Below are 14649 nucleotides of genomic sequence, written 5' to 3'. Positions count from 1 at the left end.
ACTTTAATATATCAACGGACTTGTAGGTCTTGTTGGACATACCCGAAGACCGAGCTCGATCAGCCGAGGCTCACGGGACTGGAACATTGTTTTGCCGCGACAGTCACACTAGTCCTATTCAGGGCGTTACTTAGGGCAGGAATGTCAGGGTTTCGCGGGGCTCGAGTTGTTCTTGTTTTCATCAATTGTCACTGTATATACCCCAATAGACTTGTTTTCAGTTATTGTTTTCTGTTACCATTTCTCAACATGGAGGAACTCCTGTCCAAGCACCGCAAAGAGCAAAAAGATCTTCAGGGAAAGATCACCCAAAAGAAAAAGTCCGCCACCAAGAAAACTCGCAAGGGCGTCAACGATGAATGCGACCGAATGCAGCAGGAGCTGGTTGAAAAACACAAGATCGAGATCGCCCAGCTAAACTGCGATCCGGTCGAAGGACTCGAGGACCTCAACCTGGAAGACGACCAACAAACAGACGAAGAGCCAACCGAAGACAAAACTCCCCAAAAGAAAGCACCAACCCCCGAACCTACCCCCGAACCCGTCGCCCCCTCAAATGGCAAGAAGCCAAACCGCCAAAAAGCACGCCTCGCCCGACGCGTCGCAGAGCAAGAAGCAGCCTCAGCCGCAGCCGCAGAAGAAGCCAAAACCCAAGTCAACTATCGCGGCAACGAACAAGAAGTAATGGATGCGGCTTTCAAAAAGCTCAACTTAAAAGAAATTGAAGTAACCCCAGACGGGCACTGTCTCTACTCAGCAATCGCGAAACAACTCGACGACTCAGGGCTAGGACTACGCCCCGACCCAAGTCGCATGACCCTGCAACCCTCAACACAATCGCGCATCGAAACTGTCGCCTCGCCGCAACATGACGGATACAGAGCCGTGCGCGCTGTAACGGCAGACTTTATCAACGACCATAAGGAGGATTTCGAAGCGTTCATGGAGGAGTCGATTGATTCTTATACGCGCAAGATTAAATTGACCGCTGAGTGGGGTGGCCATTTGGAGTTGCAGGCCATTGCGCGCGCGTATGGAGTTGAGATCAATATTGTGCAGAGTGATGGGCGAATGGAGAAGATTGAGTCTGGGGATGATGATGTGGATAGTCTTGATGAGGCGGAGAAAGCGAAGAGGGTTCTTTGGCTAGCCTATTATATACATTCGTACGGCCTTGGGGAGCACTATAACGCCTTGAAAAAACAGGTGTAGGTTACGAGGGAATTCATAATGTCATTGCATTTCGCTCGGTATTTTTGGCGCAGTCTGGTTGTGGTTGTTTGTCACACGCAGATCTGGTTCTATACTCTGTTTGGTTGGATGTCTGCGGTTGATCTAGTTACGACGGCGCCAGATTGATACTCGGTCGTGGATCACTCCGTTCTCACCCTGGCCCATCTCGTGGGTGCGCTCCGGCTGCCAGTATGCCACTCTTTCCAGACCTCCTGCGCTGCTAGGCTGCAGAGGGTTGTACTTGACGGCACCCTTCGCGTCGTAGGGCACATCTTCACCTGGATGGCTCAGGTGGGCCATATATGCCTCCGAGGGGGAAGCATATGGGGGACCTGCAGCCTGAGTATCCTTGTGGCGGGGGAACTCGAGACAGATCAGGTTACCCAATGGCGAAGGAGCCAGAAGCTGGGTATGACGGAGAGCCCACTTGGGACGCATCGATGGCGACAGGGCACAGAAGAACTAGACTACAGTTAGACCGAGAACAAATTCAACGAATGGACGGACTTACTGTATAATCATAAACCACGTCAAACCCATTCAACGGAACACCAGCCTTCTGCAACCAAGCGTCATCGAAGAAATCACCTTGAAGCCAAGTCACGGACCCAGCTCCAACAGTCTGATCGCGAACCCGATACCAATTGGAATTCTCCTTCTCTTCCTTCTTACACGCTTCGATGGCCGATTCACTATACTCCAAGCCATACGCGTCAAAACCAAAGCTCGCGAGGAGAAGCACGTCAACCCCGCGCCCACAACCCGGAACTAAAGCTTTGCGTCTGTACGATTGGCCTTGTGCATCTGTAGCTAGGGGACCGCCAATGGTACCCCGATGCTTCACGAGTGTGTCGTCCAGAGCTGGGTTGGGGAAGCCTTTATCCCAGGGAAGGTTGTCGCCCTTATCCCAGAGGGACGCCCAGCCCTCGACATATTTGTCACCCTTGAATTGGGGCTGGGCGAGATGTTCCTGCATCTCCTTTGGGTCTTTGGCTTGTGTTGGGGCGGTCATGTTGTGAGATGTTGAGCTGTTGTGTTTGTGCGGGGAGAGGTTCGAGGATAAGTGGGTTGGAGATGGGAGCTTTCGAGTCGACATTTGGAGTTCACCGTCTTTTAGGATTATTAATCACCTCCTTGCATCTCTGTTGTCAGTGACTGTCAGTGATTTTCAGTGGGAAGTGGGATGAAGCTGTGGGATGTATAAAATTGTATACTCCCTTGTCTTGAACCCCGTCAAGCTATCACGGGGCGAGGGGTTAGGGATGGAGGGGCATATTCGACACTTGATCAGTGGACTGAATCAATAGCTGTCAAAAGCCAAAATGAGTCTATTGCGACTTTATCTGATGCCATCTCTGCATCTTTGCATCTCTGCATCTCTCGCACCTGGGGTTCTCCAAGGGCGGCATGGTCCGCCTCATGTTTGCCGACGGAAGAACGGCACGCTAGCTCTCAACGGTGACTGGTCCCCACGGCCTTCCATGATTGCAATATGGAGTCTGTAGTCTGAACGGATAAGAATCCAGCCCAGGATGTCTAGGTACATATTTAGCTCGGTCGTTGTCGGTGCTCGTCGGTCATCCGACTGTACTTTGCTCCGCATGCAGACTCGAAGGCATTTTTGGTGATTTTGGCCAAGAAACTTCAACTTGAACCTGTCGATCATCATCGCCTGATCGATTTGCACTTCTGATACTCAGTCGGGCGCATATCAGGGGAAGGATCCACGTCAGGAATCAGATTCGCATTCAAGGCTTGCAACGTCGCAAGGACGCTCTTGCTCTTTCGTCTACTTAGACTTGTTTCGGTCTTGCATCTGGATTCTCCTCCAGTCATTAACCCAAATTTTTCCTTGGACTTTCTAGCTGTTGATCACAGGTTGTGACGTTTCATACAAAAGATCGTCAGGACTCTGTTCCTCCTTTGGTTTATGCCTCCGACTTCGCCACCAGGTTATTCTGATTTGAATCGCCTTGCCGGCCTGCTGTAAATTGCACGGTATTGTCCACCGGGACACTATCAATATGCATGAGCATTCCGACAAAGAAAACATCGTTGCTTCGACCTTGCCGACATCTTCAGCGGGTAGTGGAGAACATTCAACTCTATCAGCCGAGGCCAAATCCGAATTCAACCATGACTCCCACCCTCGATCGGACACATCTAGCTTTCGTGATGGACCAACAGATGATGACCCAGAGGAAGCACTTCCTCGTCTACAACGGCACTCCACAGAGCTCGGTCCAGCTATCAAAGTAGCCCGGTTGAAGCGTCGCGGATTGTTCGGCCAACTCGCCCTGGTGGCAGAAATTGAGAACCCAAAGACATACCCCCGGAAGATGAAATGGTTCATTACATTCATCGTCGCTCTAGCTGGATCTACTGCGCCGTTGGGCAGCGCGATCTTTTTTCGTAAGTCTTCTCCACTTTGTTTCTGGATCATATCTAATCAATCGATCAGCATCGCTATCACAAGTAACCAAAGAACTAAATACGACCACCACGATTGCGAACCTCACGATTGCGCTGTATATGCTGGCGATGGCGATCTTTCCCTTGTGGTGGTCTTCTTTCAGTGAGCGACTCGGACGACGGACAATCTACCTAGTTTCTTTCGCTCTATTCGCCATTTTCAACTGCCTTTGTGCCATTTCTAGCTCTATTGCCATGCTGATTGTCATGCGTATGCTGAGTGGTGGTGCTTCTGCGTCCGTTCAGGCAGTCGGTGCTGGTACTATCGCTGATCTTTGGGAGCCAAGAGAAAGGGGACGGGCCATGGGAATTTTCTACCTGGGCCCGCTTTGTGGCCCTTTGCTGGCACCTATCATTGGTGGTCTCTTGGCACAGCGTTGGGGTTGGCGCAGTACCATGTGGTTCAGTGCAGCCTTTGGTGCCGTGACTCTCATCTTCATCCTCTTCGCCCTTCCGGAAACCTTGGTGACGCAGAAACCAGTGTTGCCTGAACTTGACGACAATGATGATCCAACTATTAGTCGTCCGCTCAGCCGTGTGTCGTCACGACAGGTCGTTCGGTCTACTACTCGCTGGTTGAAGATGCTGAAGATGATCTTCATTGACCCACTCAAAATCATTCTCTACCTACGGTTCCTTCCTGTGCTTCTGACTGTCTACTATGCTAGTATCACATTCGGCTCCCTCTACGTTCTGAACGTCAGCATCGAGGAAACATTTGGCAAGGAACCGTACAACTTCTCAACCATCATTGTTGGCTTGTTGTACATTCCGAACTCTCTGGGATACATGGTAACCAGTACCTTCGGTGGAAAATGGACAGACAAGATCATGCAACGTGAGGCGAAGAAGGCAAACCGTTATGATGAAAAGGGTAGACTCATTCTTCGCCCCGAGGATCGTATGCGCGAGAATGCCTGGCTTGGTGCGTTCTTATACCCCGCAGCATTCCTCTGGTATGGATGGGCGGCAGAGAAGGGTGTCTTCTGGCTGGTTCCGGTATGTCCCCCCGATGTTAAGTGTCGACTTTCCCAGAAATCCCACTTACAGCTCTTTCATAGATGATCGCCAACTTCTTCTTTGGCGTGGGCTCCATGCTCATCTTCAGCATGGTCACAACTATGCTAACAGAATTCATGCCAAAGAAGTCTTCCGAGGGTGTCGCCCTCAACAACTTCGTGCGAAACATCTTCTCCTGCGTGGGCTCCCTTGTCACCGCCCCAATTATCGGTGCCATCGGCAACGGCTGGCTCTTTACCATCCTTGGCATCGTTGGCTTTGCGAGCAGCTCCGTTATTTATCTCATGCGAATCTACGGTCCTCGTTGGCGAAAGACCATGGATGCGCACATGCGCTGATTGCGCTTTGCATTTTGGGGTCTGCATTTGATATCCGGCGTTCCAACTTTTATCGTTATACGTTATGCAGATACGTGGGGTTTCTGAGCACATATACTGCTACGAATCACCTGGTTTTATCTGTTTAGCACATATTTACCATGACGTTTGGACACGAGCCAGACGAAAGTATTCATACCTGTTCACCACCTTCTACATTAAGCCGGTTTTGGCCATGCTTTTTTTGCTTTCTCTCTTTGTGCTAGGCAGCTGGCTGTTTGCAATTTGGAGAGATTGAAGTCTTCCATAGTTAAACATGATACCCTATTTCACATTGAATCAGACCTGTACAATAAGGAACATGATCCCTTGATGCCCCCACTCTTATATGATTTAGTTCTCGCGAGGGGAATAGAAAATGACAAAGAAGAGACAAAAAGCTTAACTCCAAATAGTCCATCATGCTCGAGTATTCTGTGTAGAAGCTATACAATATATTGTCGATTTCCCCTTGCTATGTTTCCGCTTTACACCAGATCAACACCACTATCTATTGGAGAACCCAGAACAGACAAATATAACCGCCTTGTTATAACCTACGAACATGCTTGATACCCAAGGCCCATTTTCCCAAACTCGTGCCAGTGGGACAAGCGCCAACACAGCAAGTACTAACCGACTGCTGCGCTGGTGTCTCGATCTCCGGTCACTCTTCCCAGTTCATCAGTATTCTCATTGACTTTTATTTACTACCCAGCCTGATACAAAGCAACTTAGATCAATTCCAAGCCCTGTGTAAAGTACGCATAATTCGTGTTCATAAGGAACGTTGTTCAATAAGTACTTGACCAGCCATGCAAGTTTATACAGCCGTGAATGACCCTCATCACAGCTCAGTATCGCACAGATTGACTTTAAGCTTTCTTTGAGATGTATACCTTCCAAGCTTGATGCAGCAGCAGCGCTTAGCAAATTGCAACAACCAAATTATTTATGTAAAACTCAAGAAAGCTAGATCATGGTCACGTAGAACCTGTTGACCTCAGCCCGAGGCGATCGAGGTATGTAGAAATTATAAATCAATCAATTCAATGAACAAAAGGCCAAATAAGATAGCTTAGGCATAAAGAAACGCAAAGGTATAAATCAAGGATTATGGACGGGTCCTTCCACGAGCGAAGACCAGGTCTTTTTGCACAAAGGAACCATCGGCAGTATTGTCACTTGGCAGGTACCCAATTCCCCTCAAGTAGGCAATACTCTTCCTAAGAGAAGCCTTCACCTCGCCATCATGCTCACCCTGCCGCAAATGGCCAGGCATAGGGACGCCTAAGCGCCCACCAGTAGCTTCCAGCAGATGGAAAACTGGCCACAGAGGATGATTCTCGCCGTTCAATTCCACTTGGGTTCTTAACCGGGCCAGCCATTCTGTGCTATCAACAGCTTCTAGCTGGTAGCCAAAGTCATCGCGCAACATGTTCCACAATTCTTCGACAGTGATTCCGTATCGAATGGTCGTCTCAACGTTATTTCCATGTGGCCGGGGTCGAAGAGTATCTGCCAAAATAGCGGTAGCAACCCGATGAGAACCAGAAACCAGGATGAGGCCGTCTAGTCCTGTGCTGTTGAAGGAATCAATTTCGATAACACTTGCCACCACTCGCCACAAGAAATCATCGGTGTTTGATACACCGAGATCCTTGGTTCCGACAATCAACCCCGGTTTTACAATAGTTGTAATTGATGTGTTGTATCTCCGAGCAAACTCCTTGACGACCTGATCGGCCACGTACTTGGTTTGGGCGTATTCACCGGCTGTCTTCATCCCCCGAGCAAACGCCACCACTTCACTGTGGTTCTCTTCGTCTCCCAAAAACACCTGACCACCTGAAATGAATGTGAAACGTGGTGGTTTCGGCGACCGAGTGAGAGAGGCCAGGAGAGATACGGTGCTTGTGACATTGGCCGATTCAAGTCCCTGGTAGTCGTATCCCCAATGCACAGTGGCGCCATTGTGGACAACAGCATCGATAGAAAAGGCTGACCCTGGCTGAGCCTCAATGCAGCCTCAATGCACTGCCCATTGGGCGTCATTTAGCCCTAGCTCGGGCTGTGACAAGTCGCCGACCCAGACTTAGAGTTTCGAAGAGTAACCATCGCGCCACCATTTGCTTTTCTGAGCAGACCTAATCACCCTAGCAGTGGCTTGGCCGTGATCTAGTGCGCGCACAAGGGTAACGACTCGTTTTACATGAGAGAGTTCCAAAAGTTGCCTGAGGATTTGACTTCCCAGGAACCCAGTGGCGCCAGTCAACAAGATTGTCTCAGGATGTTGCCGACTAGGCAACTGGAGAGCTGGCAGTGGCCCTGAGATGGCTTTTTGATCAAAGTCTGCAATTGCTTTTTCAATCTCCGCAGATACATCCAAGGCCGAAGACGCGTTGAAAGCAGTGGGTTCACCCCTAGCACTATCAACCATGCGAGCCACTCCACATACTGTCATGGATTCCTCTAGCAGGCTGTCAATCGATACCCTGACATCAAATTCCTCTTTGATAAAGGCTGCAAGAGAGACAGCACTAATGGAGTTCAACCCGTAGATGCCAATGCAATGTCTCGGTCGCGAATTGCCACCGTATATTCTTGATCATCCTTTGTGATAAGCTGCGTGACTTTTTTGCTCAAAAGAAGAGCAGTGGTCTTATCATTAGGGATGAGAGATGCAGTATGCGCGGCCGGCTTGTCCGCTTGAGCCGAGACCCGTTCCTGCATGTCGGTACTCATGTTTTCCAGCCACATTCTGATCTTAGGGCGGTTGATTTTGCCCGAGCTCAGCAAGTGGAGACTTTCGAGTACGATGAAAGAACTAGGTACCATGTAGGGTGGCAGATGTTGACTTAGATACGGCCGTATGTCTGGAATGGAATGACGGACTGCATCCAGTTGTTCACCAGAAACCGGCACAAGCGTGTCGTCCGGCACATCAGATGAGCGTGAACCTACCTCACGCAGTGAGAGTACAGCAACTAAGCTATCTTGATATCTGCCGGATCTTGGAAGTTCAACTGCAGCATGTCTGACAGATGGATGGGAAGATGTGTGATGTTCAATATCGCCCAGCTCAATGCGCTGCCCACGGATTTTAACTTGAGTGTCTTTGCGTCCAACGTCAAAGTTCCATCATCGTTATATCTGACCAAATCTCCGGTCAAATACATTCGATTTTCTGAGCGAAAGTTCGAACCGAAACGATTAAGCCACGAAGGAGAATCGATAAAGACAGCATTGGTCTTATCTGGCTCATTCAGATATCCTCGGCAGACAGCGGGACCTTGGATCACTAGTTCTCCGACTGCTCCAATCGGCAAGAGAGAATTCGAATTCTCCGAATCTACCACCCAAGCATTGCAGCACATCGTGCTTCCGATGTTTGCTGGATCAGTCCCGACTGTTATGTTGATATTGGCTGTGCAGGCCACAGAACATTCACTGGGCCCGTATCCATTACATAGGTGCACCTTTCCGGCCCATGTCTCGATGTCCACGCGTGAGAGTGACTCACCACCAAGAATGAGAGTTTTCAGGCTGGGGCAGTCATTCGGGCTAATTGTTCGGGCGACCGAAGGGGTGAGGAAGCTCCAGGTGATTTTCAAATCGTTGATGATCTGGGAAACGGGGAGATTTTGATGTTCTGTTCTCGGTAGACAGACACAAGCACCAGAGATAAGCCCTGTCAACGTCTCCAGTATACTCACATCAAAAGTGTTTGGTGCTGCTTGAAGAATGCGAGCGGCTGGAATTAGCCTGCTCTGTCGGATGTGCTGAACAGCACCACTGAGAAAAGATGCGTGTGAAACTACACATGCTTTTGGCGATCCACTCGAGCCGGATGTAAAGATCACATAAAGCATATTATGTGGATCCACACTTGTCACCGGTAGCTGTTGCTGTATGGGAAGCTCATTCGTGAAGCTATCTGTAATTCGAAGGGGTTCAAGGACTGTTTTGTCCCACATGTACGAGAGTTCTGGGGTTGTTATAATGAAGGCTGCTTGGATCTGACCGGCAATGTACATCAGACGGTCCATTGGATGTGCGGGATCCAGGAAGACAAAAGCACTACCAGCCTTCGTAATAGCGAGAATGCAAACTATAGCCCAAGCTGACTTGCGGAAGAAAAGAGGAACGATGGTCTCGGGGCCGGCCCGATGATACTCTTGAAGATGGAACGCAAGATTGGTGGAAAGATGATCCAATTGAGCATACGTGAATTGGCCGTCTGCTGAATCAATAGCCACTGGCTCAGGTTGGGCGAGTGTGCGCTTGTGTATCAAATCATGCGCGCATTTATCGACCCGCTCAGCGCTACGTGGTCGATTCCAAACCACCAGTAGCCGCAAATCGTGCTCTCCAACCAATTGGAGATCTTTCAATGGCATGAGAGCGTATTGGGGATTATGTAGCTGCTGGAAAAAATGCCCGAACTGCGCTAACAAAATGTCAATCATCGTGTGGGATATCACTTTTGGGTCAAAGGCAGCCTGTAGCATGACTGAACTCTCAGTGAGGTCGCACACCAGGACAACTCCGTAGGATAGAACATCATTCTGTACCACGTCTAGACGTTCGAGGCTTAGCGGGAGCTTTCCCTGTTGCTGATGCTGCTGTGACTGAACCACAAGCAAGTTCTGAAACTTGGACGCGGACCGGCACTGTACATTGAGCTGCGCAATATTTTGAAGACCAGCATGCTCGTATGGAATCATGACAACAGTGTCTTGATGAATGCCCTTTAGAAACTCGGCGATCAGGCTCTGCTTCCCAATCACGACTTTGAAAGGTACCACGGTAATTAGTGGTGCCACAATATTTTCTGAGCCGCTATGTTGGCTGATGGTGAGAGCCCATGCTGCCCTGAGGAGGGCCGAAATGGTGAATTTGCTGGAGCTCCTCTTGGGGGATACAGGGATCGAGTGCTTCGCAACTACTGTGGCCCGAGAACGGTGGCCTAACACGGAGCGAGGGAATTCCACAGCGGATGAACTTTCAAAGCGTGATCTCCAATAACTATCGGAGCCTGTCGGGTCACAAGAGCACATCCATTTGATAAAGCCTCTGAACGGCGGCGCAGGGGGTAGCCTTTGCAACAAATAGTGAGACGCTATGCGGTCCATCATCAAAGAGATTGACCAACGATCTAAAATATCATGATGGGCGCTGGAGACAGAGTATATTTTGGACCCTTGGGTGACGATGGAAAACCGATAGAGAGGTGCGCCGTAGCCAAACGGAATTTTCTTGTCTTGGATCAGGTGGTCTTCCAACAACTCAGCATGCTTTCAGTCAATGCAACCATGTTCTGGCTTGACAACAATTTGATAGGTACCGTGGTGATCCATTTCAACCATTCTTGTGCGCATGATGTCTAGCTCACCCACTACCGCTTGCCATGCTGCGCGGAATCGACCCAAACCAATGGAGGCAGGGACTGCGAGAACATCTTGCCAGCCATAGGAACCCGCATCCCGTGCCGTCAATGCCATAATGCCCTCTTGTAAAGGTGTGGAGGGGTACGCGTCTTGAATCCAGTCGCTATGAATGTTGGCCTTCTTGGCAGCAGACTTCAGGAACCGCGAACCGTCTATCCCGGGCCTTAAAAGACTGAACGGCGTCACAATTTCAGATTCGAAAACTTTTCCATTTGTCTGCGATGTGCAAATATTGGCTGCCATATCAAGAAGGTTGGGATTGCGGAAGACATCGGCAACTGAAAGTTGGATTCCCCCTTTGTGTGCTGCTGATGCAAGTTGCATTGCAGAAATACTGTCACCACCGAGCCTGAAGAAGCTACCTTCTCGACTAGCAGAAGAAACGTTGAGTACTCGTTGCCAGAGATTTGCTAGCTTGCGTTTCATCTCAGTCGACGGCTCTGCTTTGGATCCATTGCTCAAAGCATATTGGCTAATCTGTACTTCTGAGAGTGAAGCACCCCAGGATCTTAATAACTTGCGTTCTGTCTTTCCAGATGTTGGCAAAGGCATTCGAGAAATAGGAAACCACAGTTTGGGAATCATGTACGGCGGCAAATTCTTGGTCAAAACGGTTTCGATCTCAACCATTGTTGCGCGACAGCTTTCTTTCATGGACAAAATACTACCAATCACATCATGGGCTGGGCTGCCAAATCCATTCAAATTGATAAAAACAGAAAGTAATGGCCACCCATCAAGGTGTGCTGGACTCACCACATCAGTGGCAACCTGCAAGGCTCCTGGGAATTGAGCCTTGATGTGGGGTTCAATCTCGGTGAACTCGATGCGTTGTCCATAAATTTTGAACTGCGTATCCTTCCTCCCAATGACGGTGATAGTACCATCGGAGTTTTGACGACCCAGGTCGCCAGTTTTGTAGAGGCGATGCTCACTACTGCCATGATATTGCGACAGCCAACTGGTGTTCGAGAGGAAGCTTGCATCTGTTCGTTGTACATCATTGAGATAGCCCCTACCCACAATTGGCCCGTGAACTATCAGTTCTCCCACAGCACCAACTGGGACCAACTTGTCATGGTTGTTAGGATCCGCAAGCCAGACCACTGAGCCGACGGGGCATCCAATCACCTCTGGCCGTGGGTTGTTGGTACTCAGAGCATTGTATGTAGAATAAACCGTACATTCACAGGGGCCATAGATATTAAAGAGATTCACCTTTCTTCGCCAAATCTCAGCGGTGCCAGTGTTGACGAGTTCACCACCAACCATTAGGGTCTTCAGCATGGGTACGTCATCTGGTTTGAATAGTTGAGCTACGGTCGGGGTCGTAAAAATCATGTTGACATGCATATTTCGCATGGTATCCGCCATGCGGCTCATTCGGTCGTCGTCTGATGGTATGCAAACGCAACCACCGTGATAGAGCGTCGTGAAGATCTCGAGAATGACCGCGTCGAAAACGTAAGAAGAAAATTGAAATGTGCGACTTGCTGGACCCAATCCCATCACAGACCCGTGGTAATGTACCGAGGAGCATGCAGCGGAATGAGAAATGATCACGCCCTTCGGTACTCCACTCGATCCAGATGTAAATTGAACATACATGATGTTCCGGGGAGTCACCGCAGGTGTCATTTCGATTTGGCTATCATCGCCGTCTGGCAAGGAGCCAAGAATTGCGGGCGATACGACAACCACATTTCCAATCAAAGTTTCACAGTAGTCCCGCGTACGTTCCGATGCGATGATAAATCTTGCATTGAGATCTTTCATTAATCCCTTGAGACGATCAGCTGGATGCTTAGGATCAAGCAGCACGAAGGCTCCACCAGATTTGAGAATAGCTAGCAATGCAATGGGAGTGTAGAGAGACTTCTCAAAACACAGCGGAACACAGTCGTCCGGCTTTATCCCGTAACTAACCAAGTGTCTTGCCAACCAAGTTGAGGCAAAATCCAGCTCGGCATATGTGTAGTCACCTTCCCAGGAATGAAGAGCAGGGGCATTTGGTGTATTTCGCGCTTGCTCCGATATGACATGGTGCATACATGAATTGATGGTAGGCGGTACGCTAGCTGTCCACTGTTGTATACGGCGTTTGTTCTCAGTGCTCATCAGGTCCACATCTGATATTAGTCTTTGTGGACTGGCTAAAATGGAGGCAATCACAGTTCGGAAGACGGTGGAGATGTTATGGGCTTGTCCACTGGAGATTCTGGAGGTCTGATGGGTAAGATAACAGATCCACTTGGTCTGAACTAAGACCTCTCTGACACAGCGTCTTAACTGCCTCCATGAATTTGACAGGCGAGGTCAGGTTTTGCAGCCAATAATCTTTCCCTAAGACTGTTTCCCCAGTGTCTTCCCCTGTCAAGGAGGATATCGTCGTGACAGAAGCATCAGTCTGATTTCCCTTGATGCCTTGCAACTTCTGTAAGAGCTCGGTTGCGACCTGATCCATTTGATGCGAATGGTATGCAGCGCCCCCTGTTCGCATCTTTTGATTGAAAATCTTTCTAAGCTCCAATTTCTGCTGCAGGTCGAAAATCGCAGTGTCATTTCCAGAAACCGTGACACTCGTGGGACTGTTAATGCAAGCCATTTTGATTGCTCCAGTCGTGGCAGCATTGGAGGCAAGCTTCATAAAATCATTGACCATGTCGTAGGAAGCGCCAACTGCGAGCATGCTACCGACAAGCTCGCCCCTTTCCCTCTTCATGTCACTAATCAGACGTCCAGTATGATATGCAACAGTAACTGCATCTTCGAATGTTAATGCCTTTGCGCAGTACGCAGCCGCAAGTTCAGCGCTTGAATGTCCCAAAGCAAAAGATGGATGTACCCCAAGCTCGGCAAAAGTGTCTATGAGGGCGAGCTGCAAAGTTACAGTCATAGGACATGAGAATTCTGCCTCCTCGATCTGAGAACCTTCAGGGTGCTTGGTGATTTCGGTCGCCATGTCCCATGGACAGCCGATTGCCGCCAGATGTTGGGAAGCACGAGCAATTGACTTCGCGTACACGGGGCATACATCGAGCAATTCTTGTCCCATCTGCGGGTACTGTCCGCCTTGGCCGCTGGAGATGAAGGCCATACTAGCAGCAGTTTTTTTTGTTTTGTCGAATAATGGTTGGTATCTGGTATGGCAATCTACTGGTTAGCCGACTCTTTCTACAGGCAAAGTGGGACTACTCACACCATCAACTCCATTAGTAGCGTGCGAGCGAGCTTTCGCTCTGTATCGAAGTCATTCATTTTCGCAAATTTTCCTTTGCCTTGTCTCTACAGGCTGTACTGGAAATCTACCGTTGAGGGAACCTGTGGTTGGAGTTCGTCGGGAGAGCCTCTTTTTTGCTGCAGGCTATCTGCTGCTTACACGTGGACTACGGGCCCGGATGCTGCTCAGGGCTGGCTACTAATCTATAATCCATTTGAATTATTCCACCTGGGAACCCCCCGTGGACCTCCCTGTGTGTATAGCAAAGCACTAAATTGTCATTTGGCGTAAGCGGGTCAGATAAGTTTCCAAGACAAATGTGTACAGTATACTATGTACGTGAGAAAAATTGTAATACTGTTAGGTATCGGTATCGAGTATCGAGATTTGTGTATTGGTACCGATACAGTCCCCTTTACCTGAACAAGCTAGGGTCGTCTTACCAGTGCTTCAGCGTATAAGCCACAGTGGATCCTTCGGGGATCCGGAGTGATTCCGAATAAATGCCGGAGCATTGGGCCAAAAAGCCAAGAATAGCGCTAGCGGGCCGCCCGCAAGTGTAGTCTGACTCCCTCTTCTTCTATTGTGGAATACGTGTGGTGCTGATTTTTTTGTATCAAGCAAGGTCCGCTTATGTCGAATCACTGACGAGACTCCCTACTGATCATATGATATCGAATTGCCTCAAGTCTTGCGGGAGAATGACTACAGCAGTGGCCACAAGCCCTTTCACGCCTGTGCGTTATTATCTCAATGGCTTGCACAGGGAAATTGGAAATAGGCAAGAAAGATGCGGGAAAATGGAAGCTAACCTAGACTACAAATAATCCATGAAATAGCAAACTCACTTCGAGGGTTCTGCAAAAAACTTATGCAATACTTAATAGCGCCGTGGACA

The 14649-nt window shown here is 49.2% G+C and overlaps 5 protein-coding genes across 5 annotated transcripts; 2 read left to right on the top strand and 3 right to left on the bottom strand.

Annotated features, from left to right (window-relative positions):
* Positions 1-249: 249 nt before the first annotated feature.
* N7508_010744 (deubiquitinase OTU2) lies at positions 250-1212 on the top strand (the record flags this gene model as incomplete). The annotated part of the gene is made up of 1 exon (XM_058468804.1): positions 250-1212. One exon carries the CDS (start codon positions 250-252, stop codon positions 1210-1212), a length of 963 nt encoding a protein of 320 aa, XP_058316650.1.
* A 123-nt stretch (positions 1213-1335) lies between these two features.
* N7508_010743 (putative thiol methyltransferase) lies at positions 1336-2245 on the bottom strand (the record flags this gene model as incomplete). Its single annotated transcript, XM_058468803.1, has 2 exons — positions 1336-1695; positions 1745-2245. 2 exons carry the CDS (start codon positions 2243-2245, stop codon positions 1336-1338), a joined length of 861 nt encoding a protein of 286 aa, XP_058316649.1.
* Positions 2246-3257: 1012 nt separating this feature from the next.
* N7508_010742 (MFS transporter) lies at positions 3258-5063 on the top strand (the record flags this gene model as incomplete). The annotated part of the gene is made up of 3 exons (XM_058468802.1): positions 3258-3645; positions 3695-4704; positions 4767-5063. 3 exons carry the CDS (start codon positions 3258-3260, stop codon positions 5061-5063), a joined length of 1695 nt encoding a protein of 564 aa, XP_058316648.1.
* Positions 5064-6195: 1132 nt separating this feature from the next.
* Positions 6196-7841, bottom strand: N7508_010741 (uncharacterized protein; the record flags this gene model as incomplete). The annotated part of the gene is made up of 3 exons (XM_058468801.1): positions 6196-7092; positions 7237-7553; positions 7637-7841. 3 exons carry the CDS (start codon positions 7839-7841, stop codon positions 6196-6198), a joined length of 1419 nt encoding a protein of 472 aa, XP_058316647.1.
* A 227-nt stretch (positions 7842-8068) lies between these two features.
* Positions 8069-13789, bottom strand: N7508_010740 (uncharacterized protein; the record flags this gene model as incomplete). The annotated part of the gene is made up of 4 exons (XM_058468800.1): positions 8069-10359; positions 10429-12757; positions 12822-13671; positions 13731-13789. 4 exons carry the CDS (start codon positions 13787-13789, stop codon positions 8069-8071), a joined length of 5529 nt encoding a protein of 1842 aa, XP_058316646.1.
* Between the last annotated feature and the right edge of the window lie 860 nt (positions 13790-14649).

This window comes from Penicillium antarcticum (genome assembly GCF_028974205.1).
Source record: "Penicillium antarcticum strain IBT 31339 chromosome Unknown utg000009l_segment0_segment0, whole genome shotgun sequence".
Classification (NCBI taxonomy): domain Eukaryota; kingdom Fungi; phylum Ascomycota; class Eurotiomycetes; order Eurotiales; family Aspergillaceae; genus Penicillium; species Penicillium antarcticum.
The sequence above is the reverse complement of the archived record's forward strand: the minus strand, read 5'-3'. Positions and strand labels throughout refer to the sequence as shown.